The following is a 13935-nucleotide window of genomic DNA, read 5'->3' on the forward strand; positions in this document are numbered from 1 at the left end:
TATGAGTATGCCGGATAATGAAACCATGATGTGATTGTGATAAACAAAGCCAAATGAGTCGCAGTTCTACGAGTAGTTAGATAGAAAATAATAATAATTGTTGGATTTATGTAATGACGCTTGTGTGAAAAATCACCCCATGGGGGCTTTTCTACACGGCTCTATCCTCCTAAAATATAAAGGGTAGTTGCTTAGCTTGCTGCTAGGTTGGAGAATCCATTTTTACGAAATAATCAATAAAATATATCGAGCAAATAACTCTTTCTGCGAAAGGCTTTACAGATTGACATAATTACATTAATTTAAATTAAAGGGCGTCGCTAATGTAGATATGTTTTGGGCTACCAGAAAAGTTTCGTGTATCTGTTTTTTCAGACGCATACCCACGGGTGTAAGTTATTTATATTTAAGATTAATAAAAACAGTACCTACCTTACCATTTAAATATAAAAAAAATGAAATTTACAAAACGTTTCAAATTAGAGGAAAGCACCAGATTTTATTTTTCTAGGCGATGCATTTGTAATTTCCCGAGGCATTCAATTATAAATATCTGTGATTTTTGTAATACGTTTATCAGAATTAATTAGAATAAACCCCGTGGAATATTATTTTTTCTGGGCTTGCTAAGGCAAAATCGACCGTAGGTCCGTCCAATACGACGAGGGCGTGCGTTGCATATTTTTGTACACGCATTCTTCACTTACGTCGTTAAGATTCCGACTTTATTTAAGGGTAGTGTATCGTCTTAATATAATTTTTCGACGAATCAGTCTCATCTCGTTAGGGTGCGTATAATCAGGACAAAATTGCTTTTATCCGCAAGTGGCGTTTGCTTTGTTTCTTCCCGTAATTCGTGGTTACTAAGGATTATGTGTAAGGGTGCATATGTGTCACAAAGGAATGTAAATGTAAGTACTCCAATTCCTCCAAGTTATGTAAACTGTACGCACTTCCGCTAGTTTGTCCTGCATAATTTATTGTTACTGCCGCACAGTGGGCTGAAAATCGCCTTTCATAGACATAGAGACTTGAATTTTCAAGTGTATTTTTTTTTGGCTAGAAATGGATTCTGCTGATCATTAATATGCTATAAAATTTCGTATGAAGCAATTGCGTGTACAAATGAAGAAGTTATCATTTTTTTAAGAAAAATTTGTATGGCACTGACATTAAAAATGAGGCTTTCTCTGGAATCATAAGGTTGGCCATTCTATCCTTACACACAGATATACTACTATTTATTTGTATTTTTTTGACATACTTCGTTTGTGGTGCAACTTGCGATTTTGTTGAAAAAAAAACCTTTTTTATGTTTGATTCATTTTAATGCTTAAATGCTTTACATATGAGTATGCTTTGTCTAGTTTACAATATTTTATTTACACTGCAAGCCAAAACAGTTTAAGTTATTTTCAAGTTCTGCAAGTATTAAATTTAATTTTAATTAAATTCTTCAAAAAAATGTCTATGAAAGGCGATTTTCAGCCCACTGTGTGGCGTGAGTACAGTATTTTGGTTGAGACGAGGTACCTATTTATAAAGGGCGTCATTAAGTCTGTGCACAGGGGCGCCAAATGTTGGGGGTATTAGGTCGAATCGCTCCAGTCCTTCTTGTGTAGTGTTGTGAAAGAAACGAAGGAAGGATGTGGAAAACAGGGAAAGGAAAAAAGAAAAGAGTGTTTTACTAACAAAAGAAGCCGGTTTATTTAAACTAGGTTTAGTAATAAATTTTATGCCTCTTATAATAAAATAATGTTGTTATAATCTATGTGACACAAACGATATAATCTTTATCCGATATCTCTGTCTGATTAAAGATGTTATTCAAACAAACATGTCCACATAATATACATATATATTATATTACACAAGGCTCCCCCAACAAACACTTTTTCAATGAATGCCAAATAAATTATTACATACCTAAATACAAAATGTTATTATTTCAATTGATGTTGGGAAATATTAAATTAATGTATGTGCTGTACATTTACGTGCAGTGAACAAATAAGTAGTTAATAATAATTAAAAGTAGAACTAACCAGAAACCATTAATTTAGAGTCTATTCAAATATAAAACGTTTTTCGATGATTATGGCTGGAAATTATTGAATAATTCTAGTATCTGTCCTTTGGGATTATTATCCAAAGGTAGTATCTTAACCAGCAATGGTTATGCAATAATGGGCCCTAGAGAAATTCACTTTAAAGCCCATTATAGCGAAACACAACGTGTCAGATGAAACCTTGCTATTCCTAGGGACCGAGGTGTCAATCCAAATTTGGAACGTTTTACATTGATTGCCATAGATTAATGAATTCTAGATAGATGCCTTGGGATAACAAGATTTATATCTCACACATCAGTGTTATGTGATAATGAGCTATAGAAAAGGGTACTTTAGAGCCTATTATCACATAAGATTGCTGTGTGAGATGTGTTCTTGCTATCTCAAGGGGTTGATAGCTACTTTGATTCTATACAATTCAAATGATTTTTTTACAAATTGTTTAGCAAACATCTCCCGTAGGAGCTTGGTATCCAACAAGGATGGCTTGGTGAGAGGTTGCAAGTACCTGACCACTTAGAATATAGTATTTTTCGTCGATGGTTAGTTGGAGTATTGTCAAAATATTGCCAACATTATAGTTGATACTACCACCTTACCATCGAAAAAAAATGTTTAAATTTCAGAAAATCCAACGGGCGAAACCAAAATCTTCCAATACTATTGCCTGGGTATCGATTCTCCAATCCAGGGCGCCGTCAAAAGTACATACATTGGTCGAAATTCGTATTTTTGAGTACTTTCATAAGCCAAACGTTAAAAGTCATTCCAATCGAACAACGAGTGAGTCGAACCACTCGTTGTTCAAGTAGAATGACTGCTGTTATTGCCTCGTAAGAAATTATCCATCAGGGCATTTAATATAGGAAGGTTTTGATAAAACTCAAATTGGCTAAAGTTAATTTCATATTCAAACAGAATAAATGTGTAACTAGCGGGGGTTTGCCTGAACATTCTTATTTATATATTATTATAAAAACACATCTTTAAAAGTAAACTAACCAATAATATATATTTTGTTATTAAATATGACAATTGCATATAGTAAAATTATGTAATGAGATCATATTTAATACATCACAGAAGTTAAAAAAAGAGAAATTACGTAGTAAATTTGCAAGCACTATCAAAATGTGAAAAATGAACAAAAAGTGTTATTTGATATGCAAAATGTTATTTGAGTATAAAATAACACTTTTCAATCCAAATATGGATTTGCTGTTATAAATATCAATTATTTGTTGGCTTAATTTTTTTCATGTGTTTATTAGATTACGGATTAGTGAATGTAAAATTGCTTTATTAAACTTCTTTAGATATTGAAAAAATAACGAGTTAAGATAGTGTTTGCTACTATCCTAGGGTTAGTCAATTAAATTACATAAAACATAATAATAAGTCGCAAAGAAACGAACGTTGACACATCAAATCTACGAAATGCCAAATACATGGAATGAAATTAATCAGCATTCATTTCTTTGCGATTTATTTATTATTTTTAAACCTAGTCAACTTAAAGTAAATTTATTTATATTAACGATAATTTAATAATATTTTTTTGAAAAAGTCGGCGACTTGTACAAATATTAAATGTATTTTGAGATCTTACTTCATACCCTTCTTGGCCCTGAAACTATAACATACATAATATTATACACAAACCATCCTAGATACTTACTGTAGCTTAGACTCAATGCAGCTGAACTGCACTTTACCCAGACTCTAACCTAACCGTAGTTTGTTGATCCACTTGCGTTTTATTTTAGATCAACATTAAGATATATAGTCAAAATAAAAATATCGTTATGCAAACAAAATGAAAGAGCGTTTTACAACTTTACAATAACTAAGACAACAAACGATCATTTTTACATAAACGTGTAGTGCACAAATGTAAATGTAAATACAATAATAATTACATAGTTTGTAACGCATCTCTTCAGGTTAACCGTAACGTGCGTTATAATCTACGCGCTCATAGATGGCGTTAATTTAATTATTTTATTAAAATACACTTTTTGCAAGTTATACTTTACAATATAAAGTTTGCGTCCGTAAATAGGCAACATGAATAAACAGTTTTGTCATTTCAAATCAATTCTTTCAAGAAAGGCATATATAAATACAATGGATTGAAACACCGAATCAATATTGACCGGTCGGTGGCTGAGTTGACATCGCGTTTGGGTCCCACCCAGGCGTAGTGTGTTAGATTCCTCGGCAGGCTAAGTCCTCCATCGCAACACAAGCAACATTTTCGGCTTACTGTGGTGGTAGTATAAAATGTATTTATATTCCTTTCATGAAAGAGTTGAGTTTTTATACGGAAAAAAATATTTATTCATGAGCAAACAAATAATTCGTCTTAATATTATAAAGCACAAATTGCAAAGTATATTAAAAAAGATGTTTAAATTAACGCCATCTATGAACGCGTAGATTATAACGTACGTTACGTTTACCCTTAAGCAAAGTGCACTGAACACATTTATGCACTAAACCATTGTGATGATACCTTCATTTTGTTTGCACAGCCAAAAGATTAAAAAAACGTAATAGCGAAAAAAAAATTATATTTTCTATAAATAAATTTTATAAAAAAAATCGTGCTACAAATATGTTTATCTGTCTAAATTAAATAATGTGAAAAAATCGCGTAAATTTATTCGCGTTTTGTAAAATAACTGCTGTATAAAATTAATATTATTATAAACTGGTATGTATGTGAAATAATAAAATATTTTTGTGGCAAAAAAATCAAATAATACACGTAGTTTTTTATATTCATTTATAAAATAAGAGAATTGCATACGGGCGCTTTCTGCATCGTGTGAATTCTTGTCATTTAGAAAATGGATACAAATGACGTATTATTCGAATCACCCCCTGGACAAAACAGATACCAGAATCTGATCCAGTGTTTGACTCATTCTCTCTACGTGCTTTACAGGTTACAAATGTATTATATCGATGGCTTAGAAAACATAAATTGTATCTCCATAAATGTAAATACGTATTTTATATCCATAAAATTAGAAATTTTTTAATTCTAAATAAATACAATAATTTAATTGGTGTGATTTAGAGATGATATATTATATTATTACAAAATACAAATATTAGTACTATTTTAGCCCGGTTTTCTTATTTATGGTATAGCCAAGTTGTAGTTTTAACCGATCATGGTCATTCAATTGTTTGATCGTGAGTTAGTGAGTTAGTAACGGGGTAAATAAAATTGAAGGCATTAAATATGTTAGAACGGAGATAAATATATTAAATTTTGGATTTTAACCACTGCATTAGTTTTACCACAAATGAAACAACCGAGAATTAAAAATGACACATTTTAAACACGTATAAATATTGGTTCTTCTTATGGTAAGTATACATTTCCGAACCGAAACGCGAACCGAGCCACGAATTACTTTCCAATAAGTTGAGGTTCAGTTCGGCAGTTCGACTCGCGTATGTATACGTAGCATTAGAAGTTTCTTACTAATTTTATTTGGGGGTGGAGATACGACGTTTGTGCAATAAGCCATCGAAATGGAAATAGGGCATTTAAACTATATATAAATTAAACAGTTTTGTGAAAACAAATAAATTACATCAGAAATGATGTTGAAATAAATTGAGAGTTACATATTGTTATTTTGTTTATTGTAATAGAATTATATGAACCAGAGAATGATTTATGCCCTAGAAATGTACAAGTTGATAGTATATTGACATTAGCCCAAGATGCGCCAACATTCTCGTCGGTAAATAATTTTCCAGAAACGGATGGAGATCATTTACAAAAAATCGTTTTGCACATAAAACGAAAATATAATTAAATACAATTAATTTTGTACCTTAGCGCTTTGTGATACAAAGAAATGGTCAATTTCTTGTGTACCAGTTCACAGAGATCAATACTGTTCGCTATAATAAAATAACCTCGCAAGTCGCGTAATACACGGAACCCTAACCTACTCTTTAATTGATTTCATTTGATTACAGAGTTGGGGCAGAACCGGTTGAAATGTCAGGAGTCTTGCTAAGCATGTTTTATTATAGACGACTGGATGAATTTGTACATTATTTCAATCCGATACGTGCTAAGGATAACCATAACCTATGTTTCTACTATAAGGTGGGAACATAATCTAAAGCATTCTCTCCCTCATTCTCATAAACAATGCACTTGACAGAAAGAAAAGTTGCAACGGATCTCTCAGTGAACAGCGTTCACTTGTCAAAAGCAACAATGTGGGCGAATGTCTGGTTAGAAATCAATGGATTCTGATTCGTTCTTAATTTGAATTACTGTCAATTGTCAATGATGAAAAGGGTGACTTTTGATTGGTGTAATCACGAAAATCCCGACACAATAATATTATCAAAGGTAAATTAAAATAAATATATCTACACCCGCACAAACACCAATCATATTCAATGCGAAATCTCGGTTTCGATACGAATTAATTATTGGTTTCATGACGTGCTCATTCCCTCAGCTAATAAATCATATTATTATTCAATGGAAAACATACAAATATACTTTATATGCTAACTTATAAAATACATTAAATCTATCAAATTTTGTACCAAAATGTTTTATAATGAAAAGAAATGTGAAAACCAATCTCAATCAAGACGAATAGAAAAAGAAATGTAAAGTAATTTATAGAAAAAATCAAACTTCGTTTTATAAACTCGTCCCAGGTTTTAAGGGGAAGGTTTATAAATAAGAGTTTAAATACAAGATAAATAAAAAGTGTCTTGCAAGTGATATTTTACATAGTGCCATACTTGGTAGTTAGGTACCATCGAACCGTCTTAGATCAAATTGTTATCGTGTTATAGATATAGATGATTTCAAGTCTCTTACGGGCAATCAGTTAATGTCAATTATGAATGAAAGAGAAAAATAAATAATAATTGCACAATTTACACAATTTACAACCATCGGAAGTCAAAATCAAAGATTCTAAAATTATGTTATTTGACCATTATAAACAGATATCGGATTATACAGGGAAGTACCGACACACACTTCAACTAGTGATTCTTATCTTTATTTGAAGTAAAAACAGATGCCATTTTGCCCTAAGATAACATTTATTTTGTATTAAAATAAAATATTTATTTACACATGTCGCCATCGGCTAGAACAATCGCTTTACAGAGTAACCGTCGCGTCATGTTCTAGCCAGTGTCGACATGTGCGAATATATATATATATCATATTTTTAATGGAAAAGAAATTTCACATTAGAGCAAATTGACATCTACCTTTTTACTCCAAATATGCTTAGAATCGCAGGTTGAAATCTGTCGGGCACGTAGTGTTACAGCTTATATACACAAGCAAATTCACATTTTTAAATTGTTTAATCCTACGTGTTTTTAAATTTGGAATTTAGAAAATTTAAGAGTTGATTACTTTATCCGTGGAAGTTATCCCAATTCAGATGATCCAGAAATGATTGTAGATTGCAATCAAAGATAAAATATAATTTAGAACAGGAGACTTCAAAAATATATTATGTATATAACTTTAAAAAGAAAACTCCGATTGTCTTTGTCTTTACATAGATGCATCAAGAGAAGTACGGATTTATAATTTTGGTAATGTTGAAACACCTCGGACAGCGTCACCGATGATGGGCCAATAGACCGGGCACTTGAAGGGCCGCTGGTGGCGGGCGCTCTGCCCCCGGGGCCGGATTCCCTCAGCTTGAGGGGCGCTGCTCGAGGTGAGCGACGGGAAGGGAAGGGCGCGCCAGCTTGGCGGGGGGCGCGGAGCCCCCGGAAGCGGGGCGCTTGCGGGGCTTCATGAAATCTGCAAGAAACAAAAAAAATTAGCCATATGATTAAAAAAAATACTTGACAAATTTTTATCTCAATTTTCATAAAACTACCTAAAAATATAGCTCAAAGGCGTTTAGGCTAAGTTGTTTCACACAAAATCTTTATACATATTTTATTTAGTCAAATTTATACATATTTTAGTAAAAACTCCACCTTTTACCTCCGTTATTCAAATTTTAAATAGCGCCTCTTGCGACAAAACTAAATGACTAGCAGATAAAACGTCCGAAAATATAGTTCTCAACATCGGCCGACAGATGGTGCTGCACGGTAGAATTTTATACTTTTCAACTTATGAATTAGTTTATCTTAAAAATATTAATAATAATTTGAAATTTCAAATTCGGGAAAAGGCAACGATATAAATCTATAAAAAAAGATATCGGGATATTTAATTATTCAGGTGTTTCAGAAATTTCATTATCCTATTCTAGCAGACAACTGTTTTATTTGTGTGATGCAGCAATTCTCGAACGGAGATTTGCAGAACTTCTGTATGGAATTTCTAAAGTAGCTCGCAACGCAAATTCCACCAAGACCTATGGAGGGTTCAAATATACATCTGTCGGATAATAAGACAAGATGCCATATTATTTCTTCCATTATTTACCATCAATCTCAGACGAAACAGAGTAGTAAAGAATGTAGTCAATAAGATAAGATTTGCATTGTGGGTTTAACTGAGGTTTCAGCGAAACAAGGTATAAGTATTCCGATGTTAGGTAAGGTTAGATAATGTTAGGTATGGTTAGATTATGTTAGGTAAGGTTATATTATGTTAGGTAAGGTTAGGTGATGTTATGTAAGGTTAGATTATGTTAGGTAAGGTTAGATTATGTTAGGTAAGGTTAGATTATGTGAGGTAAGGGTAGATGATGTTAGGTAAGGTTAGATGATGTTAGGTAAGGTTAGATTATGTTATGTAAGGTTGGGTTATGTTAGGTAAGGTTAGATTATGTTAGGTAAGGTTGGGTTATGTTAGGTAAGGTTAGATTATGTTAGGTAAGGGTAGATGATGTTAGGTTAGGTTAGATTATGTTATGTAAGGTTGGGTTATGGTGAGTTTAGACTATGTTAGGTAAGGTTAGATTAATATAGATAAGGGGTTATGATAATATTTCGGTATTTTGTCGCCTGTGAACCAACCTATGCACGAAAATTCTCAGTACAATGGCGGCATAGTCCAAAAGATTCATTAACGATAAAAAACGTTTGTTTGTACCGCATAATAATATATTTATTATCATCTGTTTGTTTTCTTCCCTCGAGTACGTGGCCCCCCGTTCCTACACCTAGGAGGGTGCATTGTGTATTGTTTTTAGAACAACAGTCATGCCCAACCTTTTTAACAATAATTATTAATTTTCTTTTTTATTAGAATAACCTTTTGACGGTCATAAATGGCATCAATGTAATATTAATAATTGAAGAAGATAATACTAATCTAAGCGAAACATGAAACGTCACAAGACACAGAAAATAAAAAAAGGTAACGGTCGCAACTATGAAATATAAAAATGACGTTAATGAATTGGGTCAGAGGGGATTAAGGCGTTATCCCAGTAAGACAGAGATCCCGGTTCGGTTCCTAGTTGTATTCGTTAACTTTTATTCTGTGTCTTGTTCTGTTTCATGTTTCATTAAAATTTAATAATATTATATTTTTAAATTTAATTTTTTTTTAACAAAATTATATTATTATTATTCTTCTTCAGAGGTGTTTAATATTGCTTAAGAGCTTCCCGGGAAAACTGACACGCGTAACATAAATATGTAAACTACCTAAGGAGTAAAATACCTCGCCTGCACTGTAAGAAATATCAAAACAATTGACCTGTTTATAGACAAGTGTTTGCTAGCGTCGGAATCGCAGCACAAGCTGCAATTGCTTAGTGATGTAATTTAAATACTGTTAGAACTGAGAGAGGAAGGAAGAAAGTACACGGAGAAAACTTACTTCAAATTATTCGGAAGCCTGTTATAAACACGCATTAGTATATAAGCATCAGTAAACACGCATGTGTATGAGGATGTCGGAGCACGTGCTTATAAATTACTAATATTCTCCCGTACATAAATTGTGTCGCGGGTTGTGCATCCCTGTTATAGACAATGCCTCGGGAACGGGACGTGTGAGCGGCAGGAAGCGTCTACAGTGGTCGGGAAGCTGTCTCTGTCTACTGCGTCCCCCAACGACAAACAAGCAGCAGCACTCCTGGACACGTGTCCGCCCCACGTGCGCGCTCCGCACACAATCTTCCCTTGTGGAACACGGAAACGCAGGCCCCTAGCAACATAACTAAATACAATACTAGCTCGAAAATCAGACGCAGTAAACCTGCATGTATTCTGGAGGTGTAATATCATTTGAATCCACAGACATAGGAATTAATAGACGAGAAGATAAAGGCGAGGGGTAAAATCAACTGTTGAAGAACGAAGGGAGTGAAGATGACTGTGATTCGTCAATAAATCAATCTGACAGTAAATAGGCATCTCGCATTATAATATCACCATTTACTTCTTAAAAGTAAAATCTGCTTTGAATGAATAGACATTTTTACATGGGAGCGCAAATTACTCGCCACGTTATGAACAAATTTGCGAAGTCCAAATTCGGCAAAGTAAGGCAGCTTCTATATTCAGAGTCGTAGTTAGTTTCAGAGTATTTAGTTAAGACACTTTTATAAATGTTCATAATTTACTTCCCAGCAACCAACCAGCTTTGTGTTTCGCGTCCAGACGTTTCTCGATGTGATAGTAACAACTGATTCATATTATACGATGTGAATATGCTTAAAATAAAATAAAATAATGCTTATATATGGAATGTAATACGACAATTGGGTTTATTCTCTTTTTTCGCATCTATTTTTACCAGTTTTCATAGTACAAGTAAACATTTTGCCGTGTTATTTCGTAAAATGAACCGATGATGCCTCGACCATAGTTCGCACAAGAATGATGACGTCACGTTTTCAAATATCACTTGAGGCCGTACGCGAGCCCAGCCGGCTCAATGGAACCGGTATGGGGAGTGGGGATAATACGCTTTTAATCACTTAGGGCAGGTCTACCTAATATTCATATGTCTATGTTTGAATCAAATCGGCAAAAAACGGGAAAATATGTCGCATTAAAAAACTCACGAACGATGAGTTCTGGTTTAATGAAAATTGTATATCAACCAATTCAGCCCACAACGTGCACACAACACACATCCCAAAAGATGTTATAGGCCCTAAGGGAAATTATTTTCCTCAAGGCCTCTTGTGTGGGCCTAATGTAAAAAAAGATAAAACTATCAATTTAACTATCAAAGAATAAGACAAGACAATGACTTGGTGTATTGTTAAGTAAGGAGTTGAAACTTGGGTGAAACCGGGTAGTTTAATAATTATAGTTATAGATGTTACAAGAAATTGTGTAGTTTTGGTTAGATTTACTCTATTTGAGTTTGTTTCCCGCATAAACGTTCTTAATTATTATATTCTACCATTATTTCCGTAATGCAAGTAGACTAGAAGGTAGGTACTTCCCAACCTTCCTCTTGCTCTTCTCCTTTCCATCCCTTCAGCCTCACCACATACCACAATCGGGAATGCCATATTGCCACTGGCTCCGGAAACTTGGGAGCAGTTGACTGTTTACTCACATAAAATAAAGATGACGTATTAGTATTAGTTGAATTATTTTATTAGACCCAGCTTGAATTACAGAGTAAGTACTGTATGGATATTGCGTACGGAAGTTCATCTCATGAAAAGGTCCAGCCAAATAAATAGTTATTATCCGCAAAGTTCTACTATTCTGGCTGATTTGAATAACTACATATATAACCGTACATTATCCTCATCTGTATTCTATATGCAGTAGCGGAGAGAACGCAGAAACTGGCATGGAACTGCGCGTGATTTATTGCGCCCTCGACGTCGAAATAATACTGCCGTCGTCGACTTAACGACTCTTTTTTATGGGAGGAAGTCGCTGGGAGCTCAGTTGTAACCCATCTTCATGTTATATGTGAGAAAAAGGGAGAGCTCACAACGAAGCTATCAAGAAGTATGCGGTTAGAGAGATCTGCTTTAACAACTCTTTGTCACTGCTAGAAACAACATTACATCTGACAGCAATGTCATGCGATAATGATATATATGGAAAGCTACCTTACCGTGTAAGATAGAACCTTGTTATTCCAAGGGATCGTTCTGTTAAATCGCAGAATAAATAATTTAGGCGCTACGCTTGTGAGCGTGTTTCGAGATCCAAATATATATATGTATGCTCAATTTGGGTCTATATTTCCGTACTAATTAATGGTCTAGAACCAAAGTTTGAATATTTGCTTCCATTCAAATTTATGTGGAAGGCCCTTCTAGTTTTCTTCTTTATTCCATGTGTTAATCTTACATGCATAGCTCATGAAGAAGACGTTACAAAGGAGATAGCGAAAAGGTCCCGCCTTTCTGTTACAAACATGTGAAGCTCATGGGAAAGAGAGAGAGAGAGGTTACAACGGAACTATCAGAGGTACGTGGTTACTCCTAATCCGAAATGGGCGGACGGGAGCAGCTCGTAAAAGTAAATGTCAAATTTCGGGACGGTTACAAAATACGTAACCAACCACCACTTCCGTGAGGGTTGCTGTGATTCTATCTACAAATATGGTTGTTAAATCTTCAGAGAGTATAAATCACACAAGGGTGTGAGTTTTATGCCCTGGGAGGATGCCGCCGTGATAAATAATGTAATTGCATTGTTATTTAAAGATGTTGAGGGATAATAATAAATTCTATCTTTTGACTTTACGTTTTTACGATTCAAGATGATGCCACTTTATCGGTATACCAAATGGCAGAATTGAGGACATTATGTTGTAATTTTATGAAATTATCAAGTGAAGCAAAATAAGAAGGGTGTGAAATTTGCAATGGTAACAGCAAATAAAATCCTGTAAGTATTTTATTATCGATGTGGCGTAATAAAATAACAAATAAAATTAGAATTTTATTAGGGGCGAATCACACAAATTTGTGTGCGAAAAGAAAAAGAGAATGAGTCGAAATATGGAGCGTAATGTTGGTACATTACATATCCTGAAATGAAACAGTAGACGAGTTCTGATGTATAGTTTTATGACATTTCATTGAAGCAAGGGACATAATATTATAATGTGACAAGATACAAGAAATGATTTAGTGTACGTTTTTAAATTTTGACTTGTCTCCTTTATTCTTTCGAACAAACAAATCACTTACGCTTTTCCCCCACTAAAAAGGTTCTAGAGAAACTTCTAAGTTCCTACCGATGCAACCACCCTTTCTGTCGAATAAGTTGCTAATGATAAAGAGGGAGAGGTTCCAAAGGCCTTCGCGCTACTTTCCCACAGGAAATGCGCACCAGTCACAGTCAGTCATGCGCGGCCCGATACAATGAAATCAATACTCAACAGCGGCAGTTGATAACAGTGACCCTGGGATATCAATGCACCCACTGCAAATGGGTGCAGCCAGCAATTCTCCTAGCGACCACGACAACAAAGGTTGTCATACTTTACTCTATGGCATAGCTAAATGCTGTTTATTTACCTTGAATTTTTAATAAAGGCAGTGCATACATTATAGAACATACTAAATTTGAATACATGGTGTTACTGAAAAATAATGCACCAAAATAAGAGCTTATTTTTATTGAATACCGCACAGGAACCGAACCCAATGGCGTCCTCAATTGGGATATGGTGTGAGGCTGACTGACGACAGTGTGGAGGGGAAGGAAATGTGAAAGAGGAAGGTAGGGAAGCAGCGCTTATTTAATCTTTACGAAGGAGCGAGTAGCCGTTAGCTTATAAGGAGGGTGGCAGGAATGAGGGAGAAGATCTCAGGCAGGATATAGGTACCTACACATCGGAAAATACCCTCATTAGGGAATCTTACCTTAGTATGTATTTTAATACCAAGGATAATGTGGCGCCCCGCTTTTGTACCTACCTACACACCAAAAG

At 34.3% G+C, this 13935-nt stretch overlaps 1 protein-coding gene across 1 annotated transcript in view; it reads right to left on the reverse strand.

The window, feature by feature from the left end:
• Positions 1 to 1704: 1704 nt before the first annotated feature.
• Positions 1705 to 13935, reverse strand: part of dap (cyclin-dependent kinase inhibitor dacapo) — a 110439-nt gene continuing 98208 nt past the window's right edge. The window contains exon 2 of the mRNA XM_089644557.1: positions 1705 to 7902. Within this exon, the coding sequence (XP_089500683.1) occupies positions 7793 to 7902 (110 nt within the window). The 3' untranslated portion in view covers positions 1705 to 7792. The remainder of the gene's footprint in view (positions 7903 to 13935) is intronic.

This window comes from Hesperophylax consimilis, chromosome 21 (genome assembly GCF_061612785.1).
Source record: "Hesperophylax consimilis isolate HC1 chromosome 21, BYU_Hcon_1.0, whole genome shotgun sequence".
Classification (NCBI taxonomy): Eukaryota; Metazoa; Arthropoda; class Insecta; order Trichoptera; family Limnephilidae; genus Hesperophylax; species Hesperophylax consimilis.